Genomic DNA, 12,434 nt, shown 5'->3' with positions numbered 1-12,434 from the left:
AAGGTCCCTGAGGAAAGACCAAAGAAAGAAGAGCCTGCTGGCCCATCTGGCCAGTGAGTACACCTCTGTGTCACTGTGTCCATACCATCTGACACATTTATGGTTTGCCACCAAAAAGAAAGACTTTTGCCCCAGATTTCCCTATCAAAACCTTTTGCTGCTATTCACTTTGCCTTGCCCTGTAAAACTTAATGGACTTGAGGTGAAATACTGGAGAAACTGAAGTTTCAGAGAGTCTTTTCCCACAAAAGAAGTCTTTTTCTGAAAGTAGCAAGTACTCCAAATCACGTACTCAAAGAGGAATCATAAAAAATAACCACTTGGGTTGGGCGTGGTGGCTCACACTTGTAATCCCAGGACTTTGGGAGGCCGAGGCAGGTAAATCACCTGACGTCAGGAGTTCAAGACCAGACTGGCTAACATGGTGAAACCCTGTCTCTACAAAAATACAAAAATTAGCCAGGCATGATGGCAGGTGCCTGTAATCCAAGCTACTCAGGAGGCTGAGGCGGGAGAATGGCTTGAATCTAGGAGGCAGAGTTGCAGTGAGCCGAGATCGCACCATTGCACTCCAACCTGACGACAGAGCGAGACTTCATCTCAAAAAAAAAAAAAAAAAATCACATGAACAATAGGCAGTCATGATTTCACTCTTTAAGGACACACTAAACAGATCTGTTACACGTGTGTCTGGAGGGGTTGCTGGCCTTCCCTCACGCAGCACTGACTGAAGACAACTGCCCTGATGTCTTCAAGACCATGCTTTAAACCACGGCTTTAGACAGAATAACCCCTTCCCCTGACCCACCCCCACCCCCTTTTTAAAGAACAGCCCAACTCTATCATGTCACTAGTGTCTGGTGACCAGAATAAATACCCTTGTAACTGACTTCCTGTGTTACATTTAGAGTTATATCAACCATCTCTGCAAGCACAGAGAACACGGTTTGCTACATAACTCACTCTACAGGGTACTGCTTCATAATTCGACTTGTTTACATGATCACTTTTATTTATGTCTCTCATTCAGTTTTTATTTTAAAGTACTACTTTTTTTTTTTTTGAGACAGTCTTGCTCTGTAGCCCAGGCTGGAGTGCAGAGGCGCAATCTCGGCTCACTGCAAGCTCCACCTCCAGGGTTCACACCATTCTCCTGCCTCAGCCTCCTGAGTAGGGGGGACTACAGGCATCCACCACCACGCCCAGCTAATTTTTTTTTTGTATTTTTAGTAAAGACGGGGTTTCACCGTGGTCTCAATCTCCCGACCTTGTGATCTGCCCGCCTCGGCCTCCCAAAGTGCTGGGATTACAGGCGTGAGCCACCATGTCTGGCCAAGTAATACATTTTTAAAGAAAATAAACTTGGCCGGGCGCGGTGGCTCAAGCCTGTAATCCCAGCACTTTGGGAGGCCGAGACGGGCGGATCACGAGGTCAGGAGATCAAGACCATCCTGGCTAACACGGTGAAACCCCGTCTCTACTAAAAAATACAAAAAACTAGCCGGGCGAGGTGGCGGGTGCCTGTAGTCCCAGCTACTCGGGAGGCTGAGGCAGGAGAATGGCGTAAACCCGGGAGACAGAGCTTGCAGTGAGCTGAGATCCGGCCACTGCACTCCAGCCTGGGCGACAGAGCGAGACTCCGTCTCAAAAAAAAGAAAAAAAAAAAAAAAAAAGAAAATAAACTCATAGATTTGTCCAATCTAATTTGATTCAAAAACAACTTATTCGCCTCCCTTTACCCAGAAAGTGTAGACTGATATTAGAAAATTAGGGAAAAAAGCATTCTGGAAGTTAAGAAAACACTAAATCTATTCATGTATCACAAGTAACCCCCTCTGGCCAATCAAGTGTGAGCATATCTCACTACAGTAATACTTTCAGCAAGGACACTTCTTTCTTCCAATAATCCTACAAACAGAAGATTATTTTATAGTCAATGCGTCCCAATTTAAAAATATGAATCTTTGTAAACTTGGAGAAAACAAGACCACTGTGTTAAGATACTGTCACTGTGTAATCCTGCTACTTTCCTATGTCAATCTTTCATGTCATGTAATATTTAAGAAACTTACAAAAAAAAAGAATTAAAGTAAAAACCGTTTGGGGAAATGTTTCCTGACCTCCTCAAATATGTAAGGTAAATCAGCTAGCAATATCTAGATAAACGAACATGTGGTTTTAAAATTTTTTTTTAGCTGGGTGTGGTGACTCACACCTGTAATCAAAGCACTTTGGGAGGCTGAGGCAGGAGGATCGCTTCAGCCCAGGAGTTCGAAATGAGCTTGAGCAACACAGGGAGATCCCATCTCGACAAAAACAAACAAACAAAAAAAAACAGCCGGGTGTGGTGGTCCTGTGGTACCAGCTACTCGGGTGGCTGAGGCAGGAGGATCCCTTCAGCCTAGGAGGTTGAGATTGCAGTGAGCCATGATTACACCACTGCACTCCAGCCCGGGTGACAGAGGGAGCCCCTGTCTCAAAAGAAAAATAAAAGGTAGATAAAATTATTTTTCAATGTTTCCATCTCTATCAGGTTAATAATAAAAGAGAAAACATATGATAAAAAGCTACCGCACACCACCAAAGTCAGTAACAGAGTAGTGACCCACGTCTCCAAGAATGCATGTTGGTAGGGCCATGGGGGGCTACAAGGAACCTCACATAAATGGAGAAGAAAGAATAAAAGAATAGGTGGGAAGAGATTCCATAACCCTACAGCCCCCAACTCTAGTAGAAACATTTGTTACCAAAAAGTTTACCACCCCCCACAAATCCTAAGGCTAATGTAACATGCAGACAGACCATAAACTCTAAGGATATTCCCTGTACATACTCCCCATCCCCAGAACACTAATAAACCACTCCCCTTGGGGGGCCTTTTCCCTTTCAAGTCTGTCTTGGATTCTTGGGGGTGAAGTTAGAGAGGTAAGAGTAAAAATCAAGGGGAGGGGAGAAGGTAAGTAGGAAGATGACAAAAAAAAAAAAAGTTAAAAATATAACCGGTTTCCGGAACCTTTCCCATCCCCAATATTACCATGCAGAGTTCCTAATGAGTCAAGGTTTATTACATATCTCAAATCAAAGATGGAAGTTTTGACTTTTTAAATTAAAAAACAAACATCGTAGGATGAGAAAGAAGTATACACTTACTCTATAGCTCTTCTATCTGTGCAAGATGATTATGAAAAGAACTGAAAAACAATTAGCAAGATTTTCACATCCATTAATAATAGCTCAAACTGTAAATGGTTTAATTCACCTTGCTACTGAATTACTGACATTTACTAGCTATTATGCTGAATGCCTATATATATGACAGGCCTATATATACTTTTTTTTTTTTTGAGACAGGGTCTCACTTTATTGCCCAGGCTGGAGTATACTGGTGTGATCATGGCTCACTGCAGCCTCAACCTCCTGGGCTCAAGCAATCCTCTCACCTCAGCCTCCTGAGTAGCTAGGACTACAGGTATATGGCACCAAACCCAGCTAATTTAGTTTTTTTTATTTTTATTTTTTTGTAGACATGTGGTCTATGTTGTCCAGGTTTATACACACTTTTTATGTATAGGCACTTTTATGTAAATTATCTCCAAATCACTCCATGATGTGGATATTGTTACCTTTAAGGTCATGTACATAGTGAACGGCCAACTGAAACCCAGATTATCAGAATCTACCAACAGCACGCTTCCCATTATGGCATAATGTCTCAACTGAAAATACTATACAGTTTTAAATATCAAAACGATTCTTGGTTGGAATTTTTTTCCCTCTTTTAACATCTTCAAATATTCTCAAGTTGAAGAAGCTTCTAACAACAACGCCAAAAAAGGAATACCATCTGTCAGAGAGGCCTGTCCAAAGACAAAATTCCACGAGTCTCTTGGGTAAAGATCAATCATTGTTATGCCCACAATACAGAAGGCATCTTCAGGTTTCTTCTTTTTCAAGAACTTCAGGATGTCCCCTATTTAAAAAGAAATAAATAAATGTATGGGTGTATATTATATACATATGCTTCCTTTACTCGGTTTAAATTGCAAAGTTGTGTAATTCACCTGCATGAATTTGTAGGTTTTGTGTGTTCTCATTGACTCTAAAGGAACACCTTGTTGCAGAAACAGGAACTGGTTCTAGGAGTTTTACTCGCAAGCCATAGAAATATGCTTTACAGTAGCCCGTGAGCCATTTAATATATTCTTCACTGATAATTCTGGTGTTTCCTAGAGAGCCTATAATATGGAAGAACATTTAAAAACAGACTTTAAGATGATTATTCAGTGTTTACCCAGTCTATGAGTAAGAGGATTCAAATTAGAAACAAAACCAACTAAATTTTCAATACACCTTTATCATTCATTGGTGTTGCTATGAATTAAAAACAAATAAAATGTTATCTTTTAAGTCAGTTTGGCTACAAAACTTGTACCATTGCAATGATATCAAAAATGATCCTAAAACGGCCCATCTGAATCAGACCAATAGCCCGGACTATTCCTGACAACAGCGCCATCGCAAAACCGAACCAAAACCAGCACATTACCAGTATTTACCAATGGCCTGTATATAAATGCTGCGTTTGTCTGGAGAGGGTGTCTTTCTGTAAGGATCACTGAAGAACTGTTCAAAGTCTTGGGGGGCCTCAGGGTGGGAGGTGATCCAATCTGATGGAGAATGCAAGGTAATCGGCCCAAAGAGATCACTGGCTGGCTGGAAGGCTTCATTCATTAAACGCTGTTCCCCAGCATCTAATTTCTCATACTGTGACACAAGCACTGGGTTCTTTGAGATGAGAGCTGTTTTTAGGGTCTGTTCAGAGTGTCGTATTATTTGCATCTAACAAAAAAACACAAGTAGTCAAATATAAAAATGCATATCCATATTGGGGACTTTACCTAACCTCCATATACAGCTCTGATTTCTCCCTAGAGTGAAATGACTGACTGATAATGCTTTAGAGTGGTCACATTTAAGAGTGGTTTCCTCATGTCCAATCAATTTCTTGGGGAGCTAAGAAATTAAAAAGACAATCATGAAATCCATTCCTCTATCTCATAAGGAACCTGCTCCCATTACAAAAACTAGTGGTGGCCAGGTGTGGTGGCTCATGCCTGTAACTTCAGCACTTTGGGATAGGAGGATTGCTTGAGGCCAGGAGTTTGAGAACAGCTCGGGTAACACAGTAAGACCCTATCTCTACAAAAAGTTTAAAAAGTCCCTGGGCATAGTGGTGCACACCTGTGGTCCTAGCTACCAGGGAGGCTGAGGTTGCAGTGAGCCATGATTGTGCCACTGCACTCCAGCCTGGGCAAGAGTCCAAAACAAACAAACAAAAAAACCTCATGGTGACCATAGGAGCAGGACCTCACACCCTATTTCCTTCTTTTGGGGAATAATAATATTGGCCTGGCATGGTGGCTCACGCTTATAATCCCAGCACTCTGAGAGGCCAAGGCAGAAGGACTGCTTGAGCCTAGGAGTCTGAAATCAGCCTGGACATCATGGCAAAACCCCACATCTACAAAAAAACTAGCCGGGCGTGGTGGTGTGCACTTGTAGTCCCAGCTACTTGCGAGGTAAGGTGGGAGGATCATCTGAGCCCAGGAGGTCGAGGCTGCAGTGAGCCGTGATTGTGCCACTGCACTCCAGCCTGGGCAATAGAGACTCAAAAAATAATATTATGAATTAACTAATTAGTGCCACATGAAAAATACTCACCGTTTCTAATGTGACTCAAAGATCTTCAACATCAAATAAAAACAAAACTAATGTAAGCCCTATCATTTCTGCAATTTAACTGCAGGCTGAGAAGCTACAGCTTAGCCACTGAAGTTTACGGCCTCAAAGTCATGTCACATTAGGGAAGACATCAGATGACTAATCAAAAGCCAGACTCACAATGACAGGTTTCTTCCATTCACATCGTGTTCCTATGTAGAGCTTTCATCCTTCCTCTTGAAGGGTCCGATGTTCCACCACGAGGCTTTTTGAATTAGACAAGGGGGGAAAAAACTGAACATCTGTCCGGATCACCTCTGTCATATTTTCTAATTATCTAGATTTGGCCAGTTTAATGATAGACGACTGATGGGAAAACTTAAGCTAATGTCTGTTCTGATTGAACCTCTGAATTCTGGGGTTGAAGAGGCTGGCTGAATTTCCAGATCAAATGTCTCTGCACTCAAGCTCTGATATAAGCATAGGCTCATCCTCACTCCCACACAACTGGGCGGAAATCTGACTTCTACAGGACAAAATACAAAACAAGATGCACCTTCCTGTAGTCTACCTACCTTGATTAAGAAGGAAGGCTCCCACGGAAGCTTTTATCTTATAAGGACGGACATGTCTGGGCCTGGCCGGAAAAAAGTTGTGGAGTGTGCCTTCATCTTAATATTAAAAAGGCAGTATGAAAGGTCAGGAGGCCTCCTCTTGCCTCCCAAGCTTAATCTAGGGAAGCTGCGGGAGAAGACAGGCAGGGGGCGGAGAATTCGGTCACTGCAGTGGGCTGGAGGCCTGGGATGCTTTGGTCCCAAAACCAGAACATCCCAGGCAAACCGGGAGGAGTTGGCCACCCTGGCTGGTGGCCTATAGCAACTTGCACTGTGGGCTCTGGTCTGTGCAGGCACAACCCAGTCTCCGGCAGGGGGTGGAGTGGGGGTTCCCCGGGGACTCTCGCTTCGCCACTTCTTCCCCAGGAGCCACGGGAAAGGCCTCCCTTGCGCCCTAGAGGCACTCCGCCCCAGCGGTCCCCCGGCTTCCGCTACGTCCGCCCCTCCTACATCCTCATCCCTCTCCACTGACCGCGACTGGCCCCCGCCTCTACGACCCGACTGCCCTGCCTAGGGGCCCCGGGCCAACTCTGACAGCACCCGCGAACCGCCCTAACTCAACAGGCCTCGACACAACCCACCCGCGGCAGCCCTCACGCGCTGGCGCACCGCGTCTCTTCGCACTACGCCACGCCCACTGGCGCCCTGTGGGCCCCGCCCCACTCACGACACGCCTGCGCCGCGCCACGCCGCTGAGCGCGCGGACGCCTGGGCAGGCGCAGAGCAGGAGGTCAGCGGCCGCTCCCGGCCTCTTCCAGATTAGAGGGTCGCGAGGGGACTACAAGCCCCAGCTGTTCGTCCCCACAGTCGCCAGTTCCTCGCCTGCCCTCGCGGGGGCTCCGCGACCCAGTTATCGAGAGACACAGACGCGCCCGTGTCGCCGGTATGGAAGGGTTTGAGAGACGTCCCCGGCGTGACGAATGCAATCAGCGTGGCCCCAAATGAGTCGGTGGCCGCCACAGGTTGACGTAGAGCCGCGGCGTTCCCCGGGGCCGTCACCCGCAGGACTTTCCCTTCTTTTTTTGTTGGGAGCCGCGGGGGCTGGAACCTAGACGCGCAAGTGTGGGGTGCGTCCTCGTGGCGTTCCTGGCGCTCCAAGGCCGAAACCCGGATACCGAGGGGAGGCCGTGAGTTCGGAAAGGCACCGCGGGGCCGGCATTAGGGCTGAGCTAGCTCTGTGGCTTCGGGTGGGAAGTTCAGTCTCTCTGGGCCTCGCCATTTTCTTTTTCTTTTTTCTGACTTTTTTTGTTTTTGTTTTTTGGAGACGTTGTCTCGCTCTGTCGCTCAAGCTGGAGTGCAGTGGCACAATCTAGGCTCACTGCAACTCTTGCTTCCTGGGTTCAAGCGATTCTCCTGCCTCAGCCTCCCCAGTAGCTGGAACTACAGGTGCCCGCTATCACGTCCTGCTAATTTTTGTATTTTTAGTAGAGACGGGGTTTCACCATGTTGGCCAGGCTGGTCTCGAACTCCTGACCTCAAGTGATCCGCCCGCCTTTGCCTCCCAAAGTGCTGGGATTACAGGCATGGGCCACCGTGCCTGACTTTCCCTCCTTCCCCCCCACCAATAAAGACGGATTTTCACACTTGCCCAGGATGGTCTCGAACTCGTGAACTCAGGTGATCCGCCCGCCTCGGTCTCCCACGGTGCTAGAATTACAGATGCGAGCCACCGAGCCCTGTCTCAGTTCTTATTCAAGTCAGGCCATTTTACCATTGTCTGGATTTTCCTCCTCCTAATTTTCCTTCCCAGTCTCAAGTAAAGACAGACACATGTTCTTGATGACTTCAGCACTTGTAACCCCTTGTTGGCTCTCCTTAGAGGACATGACTGTTCTCAAAGTTTGAAATTGAGAATACTGACGCACCACTCCTGCTTCAGTTTTTCTTACATGTGCCTTTTGACTGGGCGCCTATCTCCCGACTGCCTGAGGTAGCATAGCGTAGGGGCAAAGGTGGTTGGTCTGTGCTTGAATCCCAAAACCCTCAATTACTAGCGTGGGACTTGTGCCAGTTAACTTGACCTCTTTTTCATCTCTTCATTCGTTTGTAAAACGGAGACAATTACAGCTCATCTTTATTATTATTATTATTTGACACGAAGTCTCGCTCTGTCACCCAGGCTGGAGTGCAGTGGTGGGATCTCGGCTCACTGCAACCTCTGCCTCCTGGGTTCAAGCGATTCTCATGCCTCAGTCTCCCGAGTAGCTGGGATTACAGGCACGCACCACCACTCCCGGCTAATTTCTTTCTTTCTTTTTTTTTTTTTTTTTTTTTTTGAGACGCGGTCTCGCTCTGTCGCCCAGGCTGGAGTGCAGTGGCACTATCTCGGCTCACTGCAAGCTCCGCCTCCTGGGTTCATGCCGTTCTCCTGCGTCAGCCTCGCAAGTAGCTGGGAGTACAGGCGCCCGCCACCATGCCCGGTCTCTGGAAAAAAAAAAAAAAAGGCCAGGTGTAGTGACACATGCCTGTAGTCTCAACTACAGCTACTCGGGAGGCTGAGGTGGAAGGATGGATTGAGCCTGGGAGGTCGAGGCTGCAGTGAGCCGTGATTCACATTACCGCAACCCGGGCAACAGAGTGAGACCCTGTTCAAAAAAATAAATAAACACCTTAGTGCGTGGTGGGGGCGGGTTAGATTTTGTTGTTGTTTTTTTTTTTTTTTTTCATTAGAAGAAAAAGACACTCTCCCTTACTAAGATATTTTTGCCTGTTAACTAATATGCAGTTGCAGAATGAACCATAGGCTGGCTACATTTCAAAGAGCACTACAAGTTCTAATGTTTAGAAATGAGTGAATATGCCAGTGGTCCAAGGTTGGAAAAGAAAGTTGGTAATAACATTAGAAGGTGGCAGAAAGCAGGAAAGAAATGTAACATATATGGCAGATGAAGGGTTTAAAAATAGCTTTTACAAATCAACACAGAAAAGATAAACACCATGACATAAAAATGAGCAAAAAATATGAACCATATAACCCGAATGGTCCATTAACATCCATGTGTTCAACTTTACTGAACACACGAATGAAGTAAAATGAAAACCACTCTAATAATTTTTTCTTAGCTGCTAATTTGGCCAAACATTATTTTGAAATAATTTCAAGCTAACAGAAAAGTGGCAAAAATAGTATAAAGAATCCCTACATTCTTTTCACCCAGATTCCCCAGTACTTAACATTTTACCTCATTTCTTTATCAATCTCATTCTTTCTGTGTCTTCATCTCCGTCTCCATATGTAAATGCGCATTTTTTTCCTGCGCATTTCCTGTTTGAGAGTAAATTGCAGGCTGGGCTGGTGGCTCACACCTGTAATCCCAACACTTTGGGAGGCTGAGGTGGGTTGATCACTTGAGGTCAGGAGTTTGAGACCAGCCAGGCCAAAATAGTGAAACCCCATCTCTACTAAAAATACAAAAATTAGTGGGGCGTGGCGTTGCATGTCTAATCCCAGCTACTTGGGAGGCTGAGGCAGGAGCATCGCTTGAACCCAGGAAGCGGAGGTTGCAGTGAGCTGAGATCACGTCACTGCACTCCAGCCTGGGCAACAGAGCAAGACTGTCTCCAAAAAAAAGTAAATTGCAAACATGATGTCCCGCACTCCAAAATACCTCAGAGTATATTCCCAAAAATCAAGCACATTTTCATAAGTAGCCACAGTACAACTAAAACATGAGTCCATACTGACATTTCTAATTCCAGTCCAGCCTGACACCACAGAGTTCATTCATTCTAACCTTCCATTTTTCCATACGTATGATGTCCTTTGCCAGTAGAGAGAAACCTGGCTCCTATTATTCACAATTTATTTATTTATTTGCTGTGTACTAGAATATGTACTAAAAATAATTTCAGAATTCCTAATCCATAGCACTGTAGGAAAACAACTCTACCAATTAGTATGTATTTAAGGTTCTTTACTGCCAGAGGATATATATTAAAATACTGTGTTCAAGTTACCTACCTGGGTTAGTTCTTCCCCCTCCCAATTCTACCCTTCAGTGTAGTATTGTTATTAACATGAAATATAGTTCGGTTCATTTATTTTTGTTTGCATTCCATTTTACGAATTTGCCCCCAACCTTGATCTTTTTTTAATTGTGTGATACATTAACGTGGTTACTCAAAAGTTGTATTTGATGATAATGTCCAATGATGGTAGACTGTGCTGGCGGAACTGTGTATAAACAGGTCGAATCTTTCTGGTGAACAACCCGACATGGAGTATTAATAGCTTTTAAAATGTTCATACCCATTGACCCAATAAGAGACCTCACAGACTTATGGTTAAGGACAGTCACCAAAATATTATTTATAATTATGAAAATTAGAAACAATCAAAATATCCAGCTATTGGAGGCTGGAAAAGCATAAATTATTAATCATAGACCATAAATTACATGTACATTCTTATGTTAGAATACTAAACACCTATTTAAAATCATTTCTCAGCTCGGCACAGTGGCTCATGCCTGTAATCCCAGCACTTTAGGAGGCCGAGGCAGGCTGATCACCTGAGGTCAGGAGTTTGAGACCAGCCTGGCCAACATGGCAAAACCCCATCTCTACTAAAAATACAACAATTAGCCAGGCGTGGTGACACATGCTTGTAGTTCCAGCTACTCAGGAAGCTGAGGCAGGAGAATTGCTTGAACCTGGGAGACGGAGGTTGCAGTGAGCCATGGTCACACCACTGCACTCCAGCCTGGTCAACAGAGGGAGACTGTCTCAAAAAAAAAAAAAAAAAAATCATTTATCAAAGACAACAGTGACCTAGAGAAATGCTAAGAGGAAATAAAGTGTGACATAGAAATGTTTACACATTGTAATTTTTTTTTTTGAGACAGGGCCTCACTCTGTCACTCAGGCTGGAGTAGAGTAGTGTGATCACAGCTCACTGCAGCCTGGACCTCTCAGGATCAGGTGATCTTCCCACCTCAGCCTCCCAAGTAGCTGGGATTACAGGTATGCACCATCACACCTGGCTAATGTTTTATATTTTTCATAGAGAGGGGATTTCATCATGTTGCCCAGGCGTGTTTTGGTGTTGAACTTCTGGGCTCAAGCCATCTGCATGCCTCCACCTTCTGAAGTGCTGGAATTACAGGCGTGAGCCACCTTGCCTGGCCTATACATTGTAATCTTATTTTTGTTTTAAAAAGATGTGCTTGACCAGGCACGGTGGCTCATGACTGTAACCCCAGAACGTTGGGAAGCTGAGGGGGGCAGATCATCTGAGGTCGGGGGCTCGAGATCTGCCTGGCCAACAAGGCAAATCCCCATCTCTACTAAAAAATACAAAAATTGGCTGGACATGGCAGCACACGCCTGTAATCCCAGCTACTCAGGAGGTTGAGGCATGAGAATCACTTGAACCTGGGAGGCGGAGTTTGCAGTGAGCCAAGATCGCACCACTACACTCACTTGGTGTCAAAAAAAAAAAACAAGAAAGAAAGAAAAAGTGCTGATAAGTAATAATCTATGAATAATGAGATATTTAGTGGTTTTGATTTCTCTTTCTCTCTCCCATTTTACTTGTTAATTTGCCTTTTCCAAACTTCCTACAATAAGTATTATTACTTTTACAGTCAGAAAGCAATTTAACAAGTCAGTAATGTACTAATTTTAGGCATTCCTAAATATACAAATGATCCTTGGGCATAACAGCTTCTCCATGCTTTCTAGGTGGTTCCCTGCCTCTTTCTGCCTACCCTTTCAACTGCTCCTCAATCTGTTTTTCCTATAGTTTCTGAATTTTACTCACACCAACACACCACTAACTAGAGATTCACTTAGATTAACAATCAAGCCATCCTTTGTCTTCCTAATTTGTTGACTTTATTTTAAAATTACTATATGTATCGGGTACGGGTGGCTCACGCCTGTAGTCTCAGCACTTTGGGAGGCCGAGGCAGACAGATCACTTAGGTCAGGAGTTCAAGACCAGCCTGGCCAACGTGGCAAACTCCTGTCTCTGCTTAAAAAAAGAAAAAGAAAAAATTACCCAAGTGTGGTGGTGCACACCTGTAGTCCTAGCTACTTGGGAGGCTGAGGCAGGAGAATCACTTGAACCTGGGAGGCAGAGGTTGCAGTGATCTGAGA

At 44.9% G+C, this 12,434-nt stretch overlaps 1 protein-coding gene across 23 annotated transcripts in view; it reads right to left on the bottom strand.

Annotated features, from left to right (window-relative positions):
• AMZ2 (archaelysin family metallopeptidase 2) overlaps positions 1 to 12,434 on the bottom strand; it is a 59,342-nt gene that overhangs the window by 3,444 nt on the left and 43,464 nt on the right. For 5 of the 23 annotated variants that reach the window (XM_045374518.2, XM_065531898.1, XM_065531897.1 and 2 more), the window contains 4 exons: positions 5,902 to 5,986; positions 4,557 to 4,839; positions 4,062 to 4,235; positions 3,842 to 3,970 (listed from right to left, as the gene is read on the bottom strand). In XM_045374518.2, the coding sequence (XP_045230453.1) occupies positions 3,842 to 3,970; positions 4,062 to 4,235; positions 4,557 to 4,839 (586 nt within the window). In that variant the 5' untranslated portion in view covers positions 5,902 to 5,986. Of the gene's footprint in view, positions 1 to 3,841; positions 3,971 to 4,061; positions 4,236 to 4,546; positions 4,840 to 5,901; positions 5,987 to 6,296; positions 6,975 to 7,002; positions 7,435 to 12,434 lie in introns of those variants that run through there. The other 18 variants (XM_074020239.1, XM_074020241.1, XM_074020246.1 and 15 more) reach the window with 18 other exon arrangements.

This window comes from Macaca fascicularis, chromosome 16 (assembly GCF_037993035.2).
Source record: "Macaca fascicularis isolate 582-1 chromosome 16, T2T-MFA8v1.1".
Classification (NCBI taxonomy): domain Eukaryota; kingdom Metazoa; phylum Chordata; class Mammalia; order Primates; family Cercopithecidae; genus Macaca; species Macaca fascicularis.
This window is presented reverse-complemented; position numbering and strand designations above follow the sequence as displayed.